General features: G+C 46.0%; 1 protein-coding gene across 1 annotated transcript; it reads left to right on the top strand.

Annotated features, from left to right (window-relative positions):
• The first annotated feature begins 281 nt into the window (after positions 1-281).
• TBX3 (T-box transcription factor 3) lies at positions 282-13,753 on the top strand. Its single transcript, XM_048821694.2, has 7 exons — positions 282-1,829; positions 3,564-3,831; positions 4,966-5,112; positions 7,259-7,335; positions 8,534-8,691; positions 9,926-10,602; positions 11,680-13,753. The coding sequence occupies exons 1-7, from the start codon at positions 1,435-1,437 to the stop codon at positions 12,121-12,123; spliced, it is 2,166 nt and encodes a 721-aa protein (XP_048677651.1). The 5' UTR covers positions 282-1,434; the 3' UTR covers positions 12,124-13,753.
• The last annotated feature ends 5,163 nt before the right edge of the window (positions 13,754-18,916 follow it).

Below are 18,916 nucleotides of genomic sequence, written 5' to 3'. Positions count from 1 at the left end.
TAAGGTGCCGCTCCCATGGCAGGGTAAGCGCGGCTCCAAGCCCCCCCCACACACACCCCTTAGCGGCTGCCCTGGCTATTGTCCTGCGAGGCGGCGAGGCGATGCAAACCCCGCTGAGCCAGGCGGTTGCTAAGTCGAAAATGAAAATGCCCAGCGCTGGCCAGCCCTAGATCTGGCCAAAGGGAAGGAGAAGCGGAGCCCTGCACTGTTCCAGGGAGAGGCGAGCCTTTCCCAGCCCACCCCCCCACCCCCCGCCTCCTCTAGGGCTGGAGCAGCTCGAGCAGGGTTAGGGGGCGATTTCGTCTCGGAGAAGCCACCTAGAGGCGGTTCTCTCGCTCGCTCCCCAGTGGCTGCTGCGCCCTCCCCTCTGATCATGTTGACATATTCACACGCCATGGAGTAGTAGTGATGCTTCGCTGCGGCGTTACAGTTTCCGACACCTTCTTTTTATAACTCGGCTCTGTCCCCCCCACCCGACCTGTCAAAACCACGCCTATGGAGCCACACAATTGGTCCGAAAGCGTCAAAGAGCCAATCAACTAGGCTCCAGCTCCCCTGCGGCCCATAACCCATCCAGACAATCCGGTGCAAGGGCAGCAGAGCTCACAGGGAATTCTTGGAGCTGAAAGTCTCTCTCTCTCTCTCCCCTCTTCTGGAGCGTGCTGGAGCGGAGACAAGGGTGTAATTCCAAATAAAAAAGGGCAGGGAGAGAGAGAGAGAAGGGAAGTGGGGAAAGGAAAGGAAAGAAGAAGAGATCCTTCTTGGAATCAGGGCTCCTTCCGAAGGCTCTGCGGGGGAGGGGGGGAAACGGAAGCGAGATTTCACTGCAAATTTTGTAGCTGCTGCTTGCTACAAGGGTGATCAAGCCGGGGTCCTTTTCTGTTTTGTGGGGAGTTTTGTTTGTTTTTCTATCTCCGCCCCCCCCCTTTCCCTTCCCTTCCCAGACTCTGTTCTGTGCAAGGGAGGGTGGAGGGAAAGGACCCACACACCGCAACAAGAAAACAAACCACAGAGAGAAAACCCGTCTTCGAGCCCTCAACCTCTGCAACGGACGGAGAGGAAGAGAGGGGAAATAAAACACACACAGGCTCCAGGAGCGCCTGCGTCCTCGGCGGAGACCCCCATCAGCAGCAGCGACATCCTTGGATTTTCTTCTTCTTCTACATCCTTTGAAATTGCATGCAAGAACTTCCACTCAGGGGGGAAAAAAAGCCACACTAATCAGCAGCCGCCACAAGGAGAAGCTGTCCGGAGTGATTATGTCTCCTGACTGGGCCACTTGCAGTGTGTAGAGTTTTTCTTGTTTCATGTACTCTGTGTCTATAGATCTCCCCCCCACACACACCCTATTTGGGGTGATTTTTTTCCCCCATGATGTACTGTTAGAAACCACTCCAGGGCTCCTCCAGCAGTAGGAAGATCCGGGGGGAGTGGATGAGTATACCGATGAGAGATCCAGTAATCCCTGGGACAAGCATGGCTTATCATCCCTTTTTACCTCACCGAGCACCGGACTTTGCCATGAGCGCAGTACTGGGACACCAACCTCCATTCTTCCCGGCGCTTGCTTTGCCTCCCAATGGGGCGGCTGCCCTCTCCCTTCCCGGGGCTCTGGCCAAACCGATTATGGATCAATTAGTCGGGGCGGCTGAGACTGGCATTCCCTTTTCTTCCCTGGGTCACCAGGCGGCAGCTCATCTGAGGCCTCTAAAAACCCTGGAGCCAGAGGAAGAGGTGGAAGATGACCCCAAAGTGCATCTGGAAGCCAAAGAACTTTGGGAACAATTTCACAAAAGGGGCACAGAAATGGTGATCACTAAATCAGGAAGGTAGGTCTGTGTGTTTCGCTATGTATTCCCCTCGACCCCACAATGCAGTGCCAAAGCAAGCCAACGACTTCCTCCAGAAAACTTGTTTCATCTGGAATGATGAAAACTTTCAGACAGCTGAAGTGACTGCGCTTCAGGGCCCTGTTCAGCTTCTGAATCGCCAATAGTGGATGCGGAGTGTGTCTGTGTGTGAATATGTGTGTCTATATACACACGTGTGTGAGACAACAGCTTAGTCTGACTGTAGAATATTAGAAGAGAAAAAAAATTTTGGTTAGGATTTTAGCTGGCTTGATTTCTGCCTTACTGCATGTTGTCTTTCATAACCGGAAAAGGGGGCATAATTCTGCTGTTGAAGTAAATATAGTAGTGTTAGATGAAATGACTTCTCTTTTCCAGTTGCTTCCTTATGAATCTGTGCTTCTACTGTGATCTATGCAAGCATTTGTGCTGACTAATGGTGTCTGGAAATACATAAACTGATAAAAAAGAAACATTAATCTTACACACAATGCATAGTTATAGGTTTCTGTCCACAAAATTTGCCAGCAATTTTGGTATCTATCTATCTATCTATCTATCTATCTATCTATCTATCTATCTAATTCCTTCATTTCTGATTGTACACACAGACGTATATTAAGTATGAATGTGGGTATGCTATATGTGTATTATATAATGTGTATACTAATAACACGCATATGCGTTAGATATATACATACATATATACACAATTAATAGTACTTAATTGTATTTTATTATAAACACTGCTAATTCATTTGCAATCTGTAAGAGCAAATAATTCTTAACGAACCATTCCTGAGAAGTAATCCTATAATGCTTATAATAGTAATATTTACCTTATAGGGTTTTTTATTGCATGGCTTGTAGATTGTACAGCCACAAAAGAACTGAGAGCTGGAGAAAATTGCCCCTATAGACATTACCGCCTCCCCCATTTTTCTGTGGCCAAACTTTTGCAGGAAAGATTGAAGAGTACTAGATACTTCTTATTTGTTGCAAAGTCATGTGTTTCCTTTTAAGTGAAGATTGCTGAATGCCAACCACTCGGCATAATAAACAGCAAATTTGTGGTATCCTGTTGCACTTTACAACTGGACTTAGGAGCATAGGGGAATGTGGTTTGCAAGGAGCCCTGCTCAGATATGTTCCCCTACATTGAGACATGATTGGATTCTGAATTTCACACTTACGTACAACATTGTGGCTCTTTCCCGGCCCCAGCAGAAATCTTGTTTCGCCCCCACAGCTAATGGACTGACTCCTAAACATGCAGAACATTTACACAGTTAACCAATGGCTTCCCATGTCTCTTTGTGTCGCACTCAGGGAAATAAAATCAAATAAATACAAATGGCTTCGAGATCCAACTGCGATGTCAGGCTTTGAAGTTTGTGAGTGGAGGGCGGGGAATGTTGTGGCGATTGTAGGGAAATATACACATCCTCAGTACGTGCTTTTTCGAGAAAGAATTTTCTCTTGAAACCTCTAAGCGATTGAAAAAAAAGAATACTTTCTCTGTGTGTGTGTGTGGGGGGGGGGTGGAATACATCGTGTTTATTTCGGGGCCTTTTTCTATTGAGACATGAAATTACTGGCTGAAATGGCACTGGGATATAGGAGTTTACTCATGTAGGGTTTTGTTGGTTTGCTTGTATGGTTTTTTTTTTATCTTGTCTTTTTCTCTCTCTTCCTGTTCCTCTCTATCCCTAGGAGAATGTTTCCTCCATTTAAAGTGAGATGCACTGGGCTGGATAAAAAGGCCAAGTACATTTTATTGATGGATATTGTGGCGGCTGATGATTGTAGATATAAATTCCATAATTCCCGGTGGATGGTAGCCGGCAAAGCTGATCCTGAAATGCCAAAGAGAATGTACATCCACCCGGACAGTCCGGCTACGGGAGAACAATGGATGTCCAAAGTCGTCACTTTCCACAAACTTAAACTGACTAACAATATTTCTGACAAGCATGGATTTGTAAGTTCCTTTTCCTTTTGATCCCTCTCTTACTTTTTCTTTCACTCCTTCCCTCCCACCCACAATTTGCAACAGAACCAGAGCCACTGAGTTTTCAAAGAAGGTGCAGCCCATGGCAAACTACGTAGTCTTGCAGAGTTGGAATATTGCGGGAGGGGGTTGCAAAGAGGCAAAAAAAAAAAAAAAAAAAAAAAGAGAGAGAGAGAGAGAGAAAAGAGAGAGAAGCGTTTGCATTGATTTTAATTCGCTAAAGAATAGATTTGTGGCAATAATAAATAAATGAATAACCCTCCTCTGTAACACCCACGTGTCCAGCCTATAATGCAACTAATTTATTTTCCTTTTGATGAATATAGTAATTTCAATCTTGGTACATCTAGAAACTCACTGGAGCAATATTGGCTTTAAAATAGAGAGGATCGCATTTTTACTGTAGGGAATTATATGGGTATGTGTATAAAGGGTGGTTTAAATGCCAGGGAATGCAAACATTTAAATATATATTCATCAAGATACGATAATGCAAGTCAGAGAGAAAATAAACAGACACAAGAATGAGAGGTCAAGGGGCCCATTCATTTCTACCCACTCCATTACATTTACTGGGTGTGCAGTGATAAAAACTAACTTAATAATTAAATCAAACAAATAGGCTGATAAGTGCTAAAAGAAGTTAAATGATCTTCTAGGGTTCTCTCTCTCTCCTTGGGAAGACTCTGCAAAGGAGCAGGGAGATGGGAAATCTCTAATGTTGTGAAGATTGCATTTGCTGGCTGTGATTTGATTAGATGATACATTTTTGCTCTTCGCAGAAGGCCTTAAGTGGATTGGGACCGTCAATTAGTTACAACTAAGGCCCTGGATTGTTTTTTAAATTAAAATACATGTTGTCCTTATCGCAAACGATTCTTCCCCCTCCCCCATCTGCTGCCAAAATGTTGGTCGATTTCAAAATTCACAGAGAGATGTGTATTAATTGAAAACTGCAGTGTGTAGCTGTCAACGTGTGGGGGACTGTAAGGTGGTGTGGGGAATGGAGAGGGAACAAATTCACCCTCCCAGCCGATCACTCTTGTAAATCCGGTTGTTGTTGTTTTTGTGTCTGATCGTGTCCCTCCTCCCGTGCAATTGCAGACAATTTTAAACTCCATGCACAAATACCAACCGAGGTTCCATATTGTCCGAGCCAACGACATACTCAAGCTGCCCTACAGTACATTCAGGACCTATGTATTTCCTGAAACTGAATTCATCGCTGTGACCGCATACCAGAACGATAAGGTAAGGCGATTCGGGAGGGATTCGTTTTAAGTGCTTTGGCTTTTAATAAAGCTTTTCTGGTGCATTGTTGATTTAAAAATCAGGAAGTCTGTCACTCTTTTTTTTTTTTTTTTTTTTTTGTAGTGCAAACAAGGCTGCTAATATCGCGTATCCAGTTTGCCTTGGAAATGTTGTTTTAAACGGGAGGGTTTACACTGAGTGTGCACGTGAGGGAGGGTATCTGTGTTTTCGGTGTGGATTAAATACGAGTAACATAGGGGAGCAGGAGGGACTCAATCCGATCGGTGTTCAGAAAGACAGGCCAGAGCCGGGGTTGTGGTTTGCATTGCCCTTGGCCTTTGCACCAGTTTACCTCCTTTGACAGCACTGGCGATAAGGCTGGAACGCACCTTTACTTCCTATTATTATTTCTACCCTGCAGTGTTTTTATTACTGTTGTTATTGATTCGGGGGTGGGGGGAGGAGGTTCTGATCAGGGAGGCTCTCTAGCAGAGTTTAGCATTAAGGGCTGAACGAGAGGCAGTGTGGACAAAGTTGCAGCGCGTCAGACTTCTCCTTTCCCGTCTGCCAGGGGATCGGTTGCATCCAAGGAGCTCTATTTGGGAGATTGGTGAATGCTGAGTTTAGGAAAATGGAGACAGGTCTCGGGAATCAAAGAGCCAAAACTGGCGGTGTTTATTGTATTTTTTCTCTACACGTTATAACTTCTTTTGTTAAACTAAAAAGTGCTGGATTTAAAGCACCTGGCTGAGTTGCTGGAATTCTGCGATATGTAATCCTTCTAGGTCCCCCTTCTATTATCCCACGAGATGAATATTTTAAAAGTTGGGGGGGAAGATTCCTCACGCCCTAATTATTATATTTTAAAGAGCTATTTGTCATTGTGGGGAAGGAGGGGGAGTTTACACTGTTTCTGCAAGCCTGCTTTTTTTGGTAAGGAAATAGAAGGGAAATGTGTGCAGGAGAGATGGGGCTAGATTTTGCCCTGGGACTTGCTAGCAACAATGCTCGCTTGGAGCCGTCAGCGGAGCCGTCACTTCGTTGCATAGTAGAACTAAATGTACTTGTCTTATTGCCATGAAATTGTGTGTAAAGCCTATTGTAATGGAAGCAAAGTGCCCCTCGCCCCCTGCTCTAACTCAGCGATCTTGCCGGAGAGGTCAGAACCCACATTCCACATCTCACCTAGCCAGACCTTTGTTAGTTTCGTGCAATCGTTGGGTCCTGGGTTTAACTTTATAGACCGAGGAGACACCATGCAGAGTTCAGGGAATCCAAACAGAAGGCATAAGTTATGCTTTATGGAGCTGCTTTGCTCTCTAAGCGGAGGTTGTTGGGTTTGCAATAAATAAATACATAAATAAAACACCCTCCCCGCTTACCCTGACACCTCCTCACCTCCCCGATTTTGTAAATGAAACCCTTGGTGCATTTTTCTAGTGTAAACTCCTCGCCTCGTATTTACAGGCGCTCCGCAAACTTGGAGGGGGGGCTTAAATCTGCCCAGTGTCTCTTTAAGATCTCCACCGATTCTTTAAACAGGCTTTAAAAATGTAAAGCGGATAAGCGAAAACAAATGTTTTCAAGGGTAACTCAGTGCTTTTTAATCTAAAAAATCTTGATGCATTACAAGGCGTTTTCAATAAAATCAGCTCTGTGTTCGCCCTCCCCCCCAACACACGCTGTGCAATGTAACTATATAAAGTACTTTATTGTATAGCAAGGGGGGTGGCTATGATTCGTTTGCGGTTTAATTATGGCATTTAAAGAGTTTAAACTGAAGCATAACTTTAATGGATCGCAGTGCACTTTGTTACATTCCTTCCAGCGCGGTATTAGCAAAACGGGGCATTTTCAGTGGCAAGCCATTCTCTGCGATTGACTCGACTAAGCCAGTCTGTGTAACTGAGGAGACAAACGTGTCTTTAGAACTGTGCAAAGCCAGAGTATTAAAATGTATAGATCCACCAAGTAATCTGCTTGCCCCTGCCAACCCAAAAATCTTTGCACCTCCGCGTATCGATTTATGTGCTGTGTGTTTCTTGAAGAGGAAACCTCCTGCTGTATGTATTGCAGGAGAGAGGGGAGAGTTTGAAAATTTTGGTGCCTGACGTTGTGGCCTCTCCCCACCTTTTTTCGCCTTTAGATAACCCAATTAAAAATTGACAACAATCCCTTTGCCAAAGGTTTTCGCGACACCGGGAATGGAAGGAGGGAGAAAAGGTAAGCCTGAAAAGTTGTCCTGTTTCTTTCTCTTTTGCCAACTTTAGAACGTGTCCAGAGGTCAATATAACTTCCAGCTTGCTCCGAACTAGCCCCTTCCCCCAGCCAGATTTAATAAGGAGAGTTTGTTTCATAAAGCAAAACAGATTGCGGGTGATTCGATTGTGTTTTTACCTTTTATTTTCAATATTGCATTGGATTGATGTGAGAAGTGACATAAGAAGAGAATGACATACGGCCAAGGATAGAAATCTCTCTTAAAAGGCAAGGATATTAAAGCATGTGTTTGCAGCTGGTTCTGGAAAATACGAGGAATGATGTATAGATTTGAGAGCCCACGGGTAAATACATGCCATTGTATACATTGGTATCTTCCTTGGGGTGTTAAAATCCCCTTTCTGCACTGAAGAGAAAATATAATACATCTCTTTTATAGAGATGGCATCCTGATTATAAAATTGTCTAGGACTTTATTTCTGCAAAGTAGGAGTAGTTCCTATTTTATATAGAAACAAACAAAGCATTTTCACTGTGGCAACAGGCTTGTCTTAATGCCCTAACAGAGACGCCTTTCATTTGACTGGGGAGGTGGCATTTTATCAATTGAAAACAAATCCCACACGGAAGCCACAAGTCGGAAATTATTTCTAATTTCTCTCTAAATATAAATAGATTTCACTCCGGGTTAATTGTTGGGGGAAAGATTACATAGAGTACCTAGCAAAATAACCACTTCCTAGCAATCTTAGCAACCATTAAGATGCCTGATATCCCAGGAACACGCTAACATTTTAAAAGCTAATCGCTTGGGAAAGATTTTTTTCCTCCTCATTTATTTAATACTCTGCCCTAGCTAAGTACTGATGCTAACAGCTTCCAAGAATCTCTTCTCATTAGCAGACAACCCGCAGCGTTTTAATTCTGCCTGCAAAAATGTATTCCTTCCAATCCATGAACCCTGATCCGTCATAAATGTGACCCAATCCCCACCGAACACACGGGGGGAAAACATCTGACATGTACAAAGTCGTTATTAATGCAACATAGATTCTGTGGCCCCTCCCGCTGCACAGCCAGGAGGGGAAGGTGGAGGTAGCGGGGTGCAGAAGGGCAGTTGTGCTAGGTAGCAGGTTAACTGGAGTCCCGGGAAAGCGCAAAAGCCCTCTGAAGAAGTTCTGCTCCCTCGCTGTCCCCGCAGAAAGCAGCTGACCTTGCAGTCCATGAGAGCTTATGACGAGAGGCAGAAGAAGGAGAACGGGACCTCTGATGAGTCCTCTAGCGAGCAGACCGCCTTTAAGTGCTTCGCTCAGTCCTCGTCCCCCGCCGTCTCTGCGGTGGGCACATCCAATCTGAAAGGTGAGGTTCCTTCCCCTCACCTCCCCGCACGCACCTACTCCAGAGACCGTGTCTATCCTTCATCTCTGGGTTGCTTTTCCTTTTGGGCGTGAAGGAAAAGTTTCGCTCCTGGCCAAACTTCTGGCTACAGCGAAGCAAATGATTTTGAACATGCATCCGCTGAAGGCTCTTTACATATACAGATCCGCTTCTCTTCCCCACCCCTCCCTCACTTTTTTTTCTTCTGTTGCTGTGCTTTGAATCTCTTTTCCCCCTCCTTCCCCCTCCCTGCGGTTCAGAAAGGAGCCAGCTCTGAGTCAAGGGAGCAAAGGCAGACTACGGGGCAAAAGTTCAAAACTGGAGCCGGTACATTAATATTCATGTTTCAATCTGTTATTAAAGGCAGGCTCTTTCCCCAGCCCCTTTTATAAAATCCTACTTTCTTGCAGAAAAATCGCCGTGGATTTCTTTTTCTTCCCCTTTTCTCGGCGGTGGTTTTGAAATCTTCCTTTGGCTTTCTGTTGTGTTGGCCGAGATACTGGATTCCTTTTTCAATTCTTCCCCCTTCCCCTCCGATTTTATTTTATTTTTTATTTTATTTTATTTTGTGGTTTAAAGTCGTGCAGAGGTGGAGGTGGGAGGGGATCCGAAAAACAGACTAGATCTTAACACCTGGAGGTTGCACGTAGGTTAGGAGATAAAATACCCAGGAATCTTATGCAGGGCCAGGAGGGGTGGGGGGATAGGAGGGAAGGAGTTTGTTCAAAGCCTGCAACGGGTTTCCTGTCTTTAAGCAGGAAAAAAAATGTCTGAAAGCTGCAGAAAGTGATTTAGAAATAAACAAACAACAATCCCATAACATTATTTTTTAAATCCTCTGTTTAACTACATTTGAATAGGAAAACAAGGATTTTGCTCGGTACACACACACAATGCACGGCCGGACCTGCTCTCAGTTTCACTGGAGCAACCAATCCAGATTTATGTGGCAGCTAATTCGGATTTACCCCGGTGTTACTGAAGGCTCTGGCCCGAGGCACGTTCACTTTGGGGTAGTTTCCCATACACACCTATATGTTGTTCCTCTGCTGATTGGAGTGGAAGGATTCGCTATTTTCTTAGTTCAGGCTTGCCCGGAATATCCCCCCTAGCCCCAGGACAGGGGAGCGCGGAGAGAGCTGCTGCCTGGCAGGGCACATGGGGTCTGCAGCCAGGGCCAGGATTATGCAATATCGCCTGCTCCGTTGCCTTTCAGACCTGTGCCCCAGCGAGGGGGAGAGCGACGCCGAGAGCAAAGATGAGCAGCCCCTGCCGGAGGCCAGTGACTCTGGCAAGATCAGCACCACCACGGCGGCGGCGGAAGATCCCCGGGAGAAGGGCGGCAGCCCGGCCAAAGCGCCCTTCTTCTCCACCGACTCGGCGGCCGGCAAGAGCAGGGAAGGCCCCAGCCGGACTGAGAAAGCCCCTCCTGATTCCAGGCACAGCCCAGCCACGATCTCCTCCAGCACCAGAGGCCTGGGCAGCGAGGAACTCAAAAGCCCCCGCAGGGACGCCCCGAAGGTGGATGAGTCCCGGCTGCTGAGCAAGGAGCCCTTCGCCCCGCTCACGGTTCAGACGGACAGCCCGGCGCCTCTGAGCCAGGGGCCGCTGCAGAACCTGGCCTTCCCCCACGGCTTGGCGGGCCAGCAGTTCTTCAACCCCTTGGGCAGCGGGCACCCGCTCCTCCTGCACCCCAGTCAGTTCGCCATGGGGGGAGCCTTCTCCAGCATGGCCGCTGGCATGGGCCCCTTACTGGCCACCGTGTCCGGGGCCTCCGCCGGGGTCAGCGGACTGGAAAGCACGGTTATGGCCACAGCAGCGGCTCAAGGACTTTCTGGGGCGTCGGCAGCTGCGCTACCGTTTCATCTCCAACAGCACGTCCTGGCCTCTCAGGTATTCCCCCAGGCCTGCCCTCCGCTAGCCCTGGCGCTCACAGGGTGCTGCTGGGCTGCGATTCCTTTCCCTCCAAGGCGGTTCGATGCGCTCTGCCTTTCCCTGGGCACCCAAGGGGTCTGACTCGCCTTTCCCGTTTACACTGGGTTCTGACTTCTGATTTACACCCGTGCAACTAAGAACAGAGTCAGAACCACCCCTCCACTCGCACCGCGGTAGGGAGCGGTTTTACAAAATTGCAACAGGTTGAAAGCACCAGGTTGTATAAAATTAACCTGGAATAGAAAACGGGGGGTTTCTTTGTCTTTTTTATTTTTAGGCTTTCATTTTTATTCCCCCTGGGAAACTTGTGTACAGGGTGTTTGATCTAGATCTCGTTCCGTTCCAAGCTCTCTGGCGTCCTTACTTCCAGTAATCGTTACTAACCTCACCTGTGATGTGTTTGTTTTAAAGATGATCCGGGAGGGGGGGGGGGAATCGGTGCTAGTTGAAATCCATCAGTCAGCGATGAGAGAGAAAATGGAGGGCTGTAAAAAGTAAAATAAAAGTAGAGTTGGGTAGGAAAGGGGGGGATCTCCCCTAATTTCCATGGAGGACCATGCTCTCTTTCCTATTTGCAGGCCCACAGTTCCCAAACTTTGGGTGCCTAAACTTCGGCACTTGCATTCCTGTGTAAATGGCCCGATTTTCAGAGGCGTTGGGCCCAGTGGTTTGAATGGGTGATCAGCACCTTTTGTGGAAAGCCTGGGAGGTGTTTCCAACTGAATTGAAGTGACTCCACTTCGGGGCACTCAGGCTTGCAAATCGTGGTCTGGCTGTGCCCTGGCCTGATCTGCTCGGGGTGTAAGTTCTCACACTCCCAGCTGTTCTGCCTTTGACATGCAGGCCTGTGTGTGAGCCTCCTGTTCCATAAACCAGACCCCAAATCTCCCCAGCCAGGGGGGATGATTTGTGGCGAGCTGAGTGAGCGGTGTGTTTTCTCTCCGGCTCTCTGGGCTGCATGGGAACATGGACAAAGGGTGAAACATCACTGACAGTTCCCCCCCCCCCCCTTTGCTTCTGTTTTTCTTTTCGCAGGGCCTGGCCATGTCTCCCTTCGGAAGCCTCTTTCCATACCCCTACACCTACATGGCTGCGGCAGCCGCGGCCTCCTCCGCAGCCGGCAGCTCGGTTCACCGGCACCCTTTCCTCAGCGCCGTCCGCCCTCGCCTGAGGTACAGCCCCTACTCTCTCCCCGTGCCCCTGCCTGACGGCAGCAGCCTGCTGACCACTGCCCTGCCCACTGTGGCCAGCAGCACAGGGGAGGGCAAAGCTGGCAACATGGCAGCTAGCCCCGCTTCGGTGGCGTTGGACTCGGGCTCAGAACTCAACAGCAGGTCCTCAACTCTCTCCTCGGGCTCCGTGTCCCTGTCGCCCAAACTCTGCTCGGAAAAGGAAGCGACCAGCGAACTGCAGAACATCCAGCGTCTCGTGAGTGGACTTGAATCCAAGCAAGACAGATCCAGGAGTGGGTCTCCTTAATAGTGTCCCCTCTCCACTGCACCCCCTTCCACTCTCGGGGCGGGAGGGGGGAAGAGTGTGTTAACACGGGGGTGGGGTTCCCCTTTCTTGTCTCATTTCAAATCACGCTCGCAGTGCACTTTGTTTGAAGGAAACCACATGGCCCAGGCCAGCTTTCTGCGGACTGCGCTGGCTTATCAGCAAAACGTATCTTGAAATGGGCGAAGGAGAAGGGGTGGGGGCCTGGAGGTGGAAGAGCTGGTTTGAAAGCTGCTATCAATGACATGTGTAGGCCAGAAAGGTGGTTTTGTGGGTGGTGTTTATTTCTTTTCTTCAATGTGTAAAGCAAACAAACAAACATATGGATTAAAAAATAAAGTAAGAAAAGTGATTTTTTTTCTAAAAAATATGTAAGTAACTTGCATATCAGTTCTTTCAATATTGGGGTTTTTTTTGGATGGGTTATTAAATATAGCTCTTGTTAGTCTTTATTAAGGGAAGCTGTGTCTTTTGACATATTGTTGTGATGTCTCAAAGCCACCTTATGGCTTTTTGCATGTTCCATAGTAGTCCGCTTTTTGGGGGGGAGGGGTTGTTTTATTTTTGGATGCTTGTCAAAAATCCGAGGGATAAAAATTAAAAAACAAATAAAAATATGATCCATACCCCTTTCTTCCCACCCTTCCCCTTTGTAGCAACAAAAATACAAAATGTAGCTGGAAAGGGAAAAAATATTTTACCTAAAAACCTCTGTAGCTTGACTGTAGGTTTATTACAGCTTTCCCTCTTTTACTGTATATGCAATAACAAGGTTTAAACATAATGAGAAGAAATAAGTGGACACTATTATTAAGACAGAAAGTATTTATGTAATTATTTGATAACTTGTAAATAAGTGGATTATGAATACTCAGAATTAAACTTTAATTTATTGACAGTGTACATATCTCTGTAAATATGACTGCAGCTGTTTTTTTTCTGTTTTGTTTTAGTCATTTTCAAGTTCTTACTTCCTTTAAAAATACCACCTAAAACCAACAAACCAACCAAATATACCCCAGTGCAAAGTGTTCACTTTTCTTTTGGTTCACCACCATGCAAAAACTCAAGTGATTTTTTTTTATATAAAAAAAGAGCTTAATGCAAAAGAAAAAGAAGAAAAAAATCAATGAACTTAAAGAAGAATGAAAGAAATGTGCCACTGTAGCAGTTAACCCTTGTTTTTCAGTGTTAAAAGTGCTACTCTCAGTGTACAATTCCCCCCCCCCCAAAAAAAAATTAATAAAATGACAACACACTTCTCCAGTGACTTGAAAGGAAAAGAGAGAGAGAGAGAGAAAGAGAGAGAGAGAGATGAAGAATTTAGGTTTTTCTTTACTTTCTAAAAGATATTATTTTCCAATTCCCTTAGTGTGTCAAAATCACAATGGATTTTTACTGCTGTTTTGCTTACTGTTGTCTTTGTTTGAGTGGGTGAATATTTTAATGGCTTGAAAGTCAGGTAGGTGCTTGGACCTGATTAAAAGAGAAATGAAGGTATACTTTGTGTTATATAATTGTCAAGAAGTTCTTGGATTTTCTGTAATTCTCTCCCCTCCCCCACCCCCTTTTAAAAGTCACTGAAGTTTCAATAAATTTTTATTGAAATGTCTTTGGGCCTCTTGTGAAATGCCTTAATAGAAACTTTCCTAAAAACTTGAACTGGAGGGAGAAGAGAGGGGTTTTTAAAATATTGCCTTTTCTGTCTCTTCTGTTCTTTGCTCTATATCAAAACCCATGTGAAATGAGTTGAGAAGGATCTCTTTTAAATCAAGCAGTAAAGAGAAGGATAACTTGCAATGTTCCTGGGAAAATACAAGTTTGAACCAAACTGTTTAATAATACACTTTTTTCTTCTTTTTCTTTTTAAAAAGTGGATTCATATGCAACACAGTCAAGTTTTTTAATGGAAAAATATTAAGTGACATTTGAAAAGTTAATGAGAATGGCTCAGCTATGCTTTTATCCATCATAAATTAATAAAGCAAAAGTGAAGAATTAGAGAATAGATCTGTTAAAATTTAATGCAAAAGCCTCCTCAAAAGTTTGCAGGCAAAGTGCTTACAATGTGGTGTGGTATTACTATTTTATTTCTTGCCGTCTGTTTTTCGGAGTAAAATCTTTCTAATTTTGCCCAGAAAACACATTTTTCTTCCTCCAACTTGTCCTGTTTTTATGGTTGTAATAATAATAAAGACATATAAAACGACTGTAGCAGGAACACAAATTCAGTATTTAATCATTGGGTTTATATTCTAGTTACCCTCACCAGGCCTTAGAGGTTATAAGATTAGAAATAAAGAAAATTGGCACCAGCTCTCTGTACATTTGCCAACTCCTTGATCACATTCTCAAACATTATGTATATATTTTTCCTTGTTAAAAAAGATTTTTTTTAACAGTTAGTGGCCTATATATTGGAAAGTGATTCATCTCCAGCCAGTAATAAATATTATAAGGATCCACTTCCAGGCTGTATCCTGTTTTATTCTCCTTCCTCCGCCTTGCAAGGCCTCTGAATTGAGTGGTTTGTAGATAAACAGAGGTCCAGTTGGTGAAAGTGGATATATACAGAGCAACCTTCTACAAACCTATTAAAATCCCCTTGCAAGGGGCACTTGGACGCTTCCCTTAAGAAGAACTGCTGCTGAAAACATCATGAAAAGAAAGGGGTTAGTCACACTTTGGGGTTCATTTGATCAGATCTTCTGTTCATGGAGAGTTTTTGAGAGAAAAAGGACATTTCATCTTAAAATTGAACCCGAATAAAACATTTTTGCTTCTTTATACTACAGGAAACCAAACGACCTCACAATGTTAAAGAGTCCAACTGTTGACTGTTCTGTACTTTCTCCTGTACTTAGTAGAGGAAAGAAAGTTGACAGGAGTTTTAGAAGCAGTAACCCACGTCGCTATCTACAGACCCAAAGCCATTAACAGAAACACTCACACTACACACATAAATACACACCACACAAGCGCTGTATAGACCTCCTACATATTGCACACACGTTCACACAGTGCAAACACATGTACACACAGACTACCTAAACATACATACATATTGCCCTTACATAAACACACACATTCCTAGCAGAGCTGTCTCCAGCTGATCATTCCCTGGAAGGTGTTTTCTAATATTTGAGAGCCGGGTGGATGGGCTTGTTTTAAACCACGGCGTGTTCAATGTTAATGGATCAATCCGCACCCACTAACCCGATTAAGGTCGAGGGCTTTTTTTCCCTTTTGGGTCTCCTGAAAGCCCGTTGTGAGTCCTAGTAACAAATTTCATTTAAATGATGCACCATATTTAGCTGGACTCTAAATAATAATGAACCCCGACTCGAAAGGCGTCATTTTCGTCCCAAATCTTTCCAGGCAGAAAGGCTGCTGGCTGGGAATGGCGAGAGACCCCGTAGCTGTATATTACACGCACAGCTACCGCTAAAGAAACTTAAAGCAGAGTTATCACAAGTCGATCTAGACGTCCATGGCTACTAATGAGCTGCTCCTGACCTGTGCAATAATTGATGCATAAAAAGCGTATTGGAAACGCCGTCCTTTTCGCCATGTGTGAACGTCTCACCGAGGCCGAGGTGTAGGACTCGAGGGGAATGTATGTAAAAGAACTGGAGTTATCCCTCACTTTTCTGTTATACACAGAAGCGGTGTAAGAGTAATTTACTTTGGGGCTCATAGATTTTTTTTTTGTTCCTTTCTTTTTATGCTGCCTGCTTGCACTGAGAACTTGAAATATTTTCAGGGAGAGGGTTTGGGGCGAAGAGTGAGACTCGCTGTTCATGTCTGGTGTAAAGCAATTGTTCTTGTCCGACCCCTTCCCCGCTGCCTCTGGGCTCATTGATTAGGCAGATCACCCCAAATGCCTCGATGGAACTGAGATACCTAACCAGCCCTTAGCAAAATGTCTGAGTCCCGCTGATAGTCCCATAAACTCTGGGGGGAATCTTCAAACCTCACACCTGGAGATCAGAAGTAAGGGCAACTTTCCCTTGCCTGTTTGCTCTTCTCCTATGCAGGCAATCTAAAACCCAGGCCTCACGAGAAAAGAGTTATGCACCCCAGGTGTAATTCTGACTTGCAAATGGCTTTATCTCCTGAGTATCTTATTTGTATATAGTAACGTTAATGAGTAACCATTGTGGCGCTTGTGGATCGAGGTAAACGGCGAGCAATCTCTCTGGATTATCCTGTCTATTACTCACCTGGCGCCTGAGTTGATATCCCCAATGGTTTTATGGGATTGCTGCCTTGTGCAGGCGACCTGGCTGGCGCTAGGGGAGACTTTAGCAGGGGAGGAGCGCCACCTATGTGATCGCAAGGCGATAGGAGAAGCTCATCTGACTTTAAGGAAGCAAACAGGCTTTTGCTCACTGGGGGTTAGTTTCCTTCTCTTGCCAGGAAGACCACAGGTAAACGGCAGGTAGTTAATTAGATGCAGCTGCCCTTTCTACTGAGTTGTGTGGAACTGGGTGTTTGAACCCGAGGCGCGGCACGGTTCAGGGATTTGAACGCCTATCGGGGACTGCTTTCCCCGTCGTATTCAATGGAAGTTTCGCTTGATCGAGTGCAAAGTCTGTGGGAAAGGCGGCCACGGGCCTGACTCCCCAGCCCTGCTCCTGGAGCTACCAGCCCAAGGGTGACGCGCAGAACCAGGAGCTGTGTGTGTGCGCGCGCGCAAGAGGAGGAAACCGCTCAGCGGAGGCGCAACTGGGAGTTATTTCTAGCCAGGACGCTTCTTAAAATGAGCAGCCTGCTCGCGGACAGCGTCCCTGGGGCTCGTGGGTTTTTCTCCTGATGAACAATTGGTCATTCTTCTTCTAGAGAGGGTCCTAATGAAAGGTCTTGGTAAACCGGAGAGCCCCAAAAGATCACCTGCCCTACACCTCTCCACCACCTGATTCTTTCTTTCTTTCCCCCCACCCCCCAAAAAGGAAAAGTAGCGGTCATGTCCCCCTGGAATTCACACCCCTTACGTTGTCCTGCTCCAGGCGACACCAGCGGTTCTGATTTTTCCACCAAACAGGGCACACGTCCGCCCGTCTTCTCTCTTTTTGTCTTCAAGTTGCAAGCGCAGTCCTTGCGGTCCCTGCCCGGTCGGTTCAGACCACACGAGAGTATTAGTTAATTATTTATCGATTACAAGTGACAATTTATTACACCCAAGCGGGGTTGTTTTTTTTCTTTTCTACAGATCCTATTAAAACCCCCTTCCCCCACGCCCCTTCAATGGCGCGGTTCCCTCCTGCTTGGAGTCCACACTCTGTGCCGGGCTTGTGCAACTGGTTGTGTTGTTGGGCTTTGCAGCTTCCAGTAACAGGCAACAGCTTCAAACCCACCAGCTGATAGTCCATGTCCTGGCGCTTTTTAAAAACGCATAGACCCCCCCCCCCCCCCGCGATGCTAATCGTGGCTTTTTCCTGCTAGAAATGGATCCTTCAGCCGTAATTTCATTTGTCCCCTTGGGAGATCAGAATAAAACAGGATACATGTCGCCTAAGGGGATCAAAGGGATCTCCATATTCTGTGCAAGGAAGGGAAACGTTTCCTTCATTACTGATTGTTCTTAAATGTCTTAAAAAGCAATGACCAATGCAGTCTGTCTCTCTTCCACCTCCTGTCCCAATTGACTGCACCCTGGGCTGGAGCATTTCACGAGCTGTGCTACAGGGCAGTGACTAATAACACGGACAAGTTTCGGGCAGCTTTTAAAAGTAATTCTTTTCCGTCTCAGAAAACAGCATTAGTGAGCTTTCTGTACCGTCACTGAAGACGCTGTTGTGTTGTAAGTAACACAGAGGCACCACATATATATCACATACTACACACACTATATATATAAATTGCACGTCTTTTGCAAGATGCATAGCTAAAATCACTGACGCATACCACAAATGTGAGACTGTGGTCAGCAAAGTTCTTTACTTTCTAAAGGTACTTGCCCTAGTATGGGCAAATATCTATATCTATACATCAAGAACGCAGGGGTGTGTCTCGCTGTATATGTGTTTGTGTGTATCCACACACGTATATACACATGCTCCTATGTATTGAGCTTTGCGGTCAAGGTCAGTCTGAGGCTGGAAGCCCCTCATGCATATGTGACCAGTGTGGTTATAAATACATCACGACACACATATGCCGTGTGTACAGTAGTGTGTGAATATACCGATTTGTTTGTATCTCTACTGCGGGGGGAACAAAAGCGCGGGGCCCAATGACTGTGACCAAAATCCGCTTGAAGTGAGTGGGGTTTTTGCATGAGTAAGGCGAATGGGCTTCATAACTGACATTGTCATGCAGCGTTTCCCGGGGACACTTCTCAGAAAGGGAGAGCTGGGGATGATCAAACGCAACACACTCGAACCGCTCCTTCCTTCGGCTCCTTGAGTTAGGTGCCCATCACTATGCCCCCTGGAAACCCCCCCCCCCCCCACACACACACTCCCCTCTCTGGCAGACATAGACACACACGTTCCTGCTCTTCAGCCTGTGTGAACAGACACCTACTTCTCTGCCGGTGCCTTGCAGACACGCTGCCAGGTGCTGAGATAACAGCGTCTGGAGAGGCCCAGGAGGGTGCCCTAGATGTACTCGGTGCTCTCAGGAATTGGGGAGGGGGGGAAGGTTGGCCGAAGCCAGGCTCCAGCCACAGAAGTGGACGGTGCACGTGCAGCTGCTACTCCTGGAAACACAAGGTAGAGGTTCCTGCTCCCCCGTCGGGTCAGTAGCAGGGGAAACATGTGGACGTTGCAGC

This window comes from Caretta caretta, chromosome 15 (genome assembly GCF_965140235.1).
Source record: "Caretta caretta isolate rCarCar2 chromosome 15, rCarCar1.hap1, whole genome shotgun sequence".
In the NCBI taxonomy this organism is placed as follows: domain Eukaryota; kingdom Metazoa; phylum Chordata; order Testudines; family Cheloniidae; genus Caretta; species Caretta caretta.
Note: the sequence above shows the minus strand (reverse complement) of the source record. Positions and strands in the feature narration are given on the sequence as shown.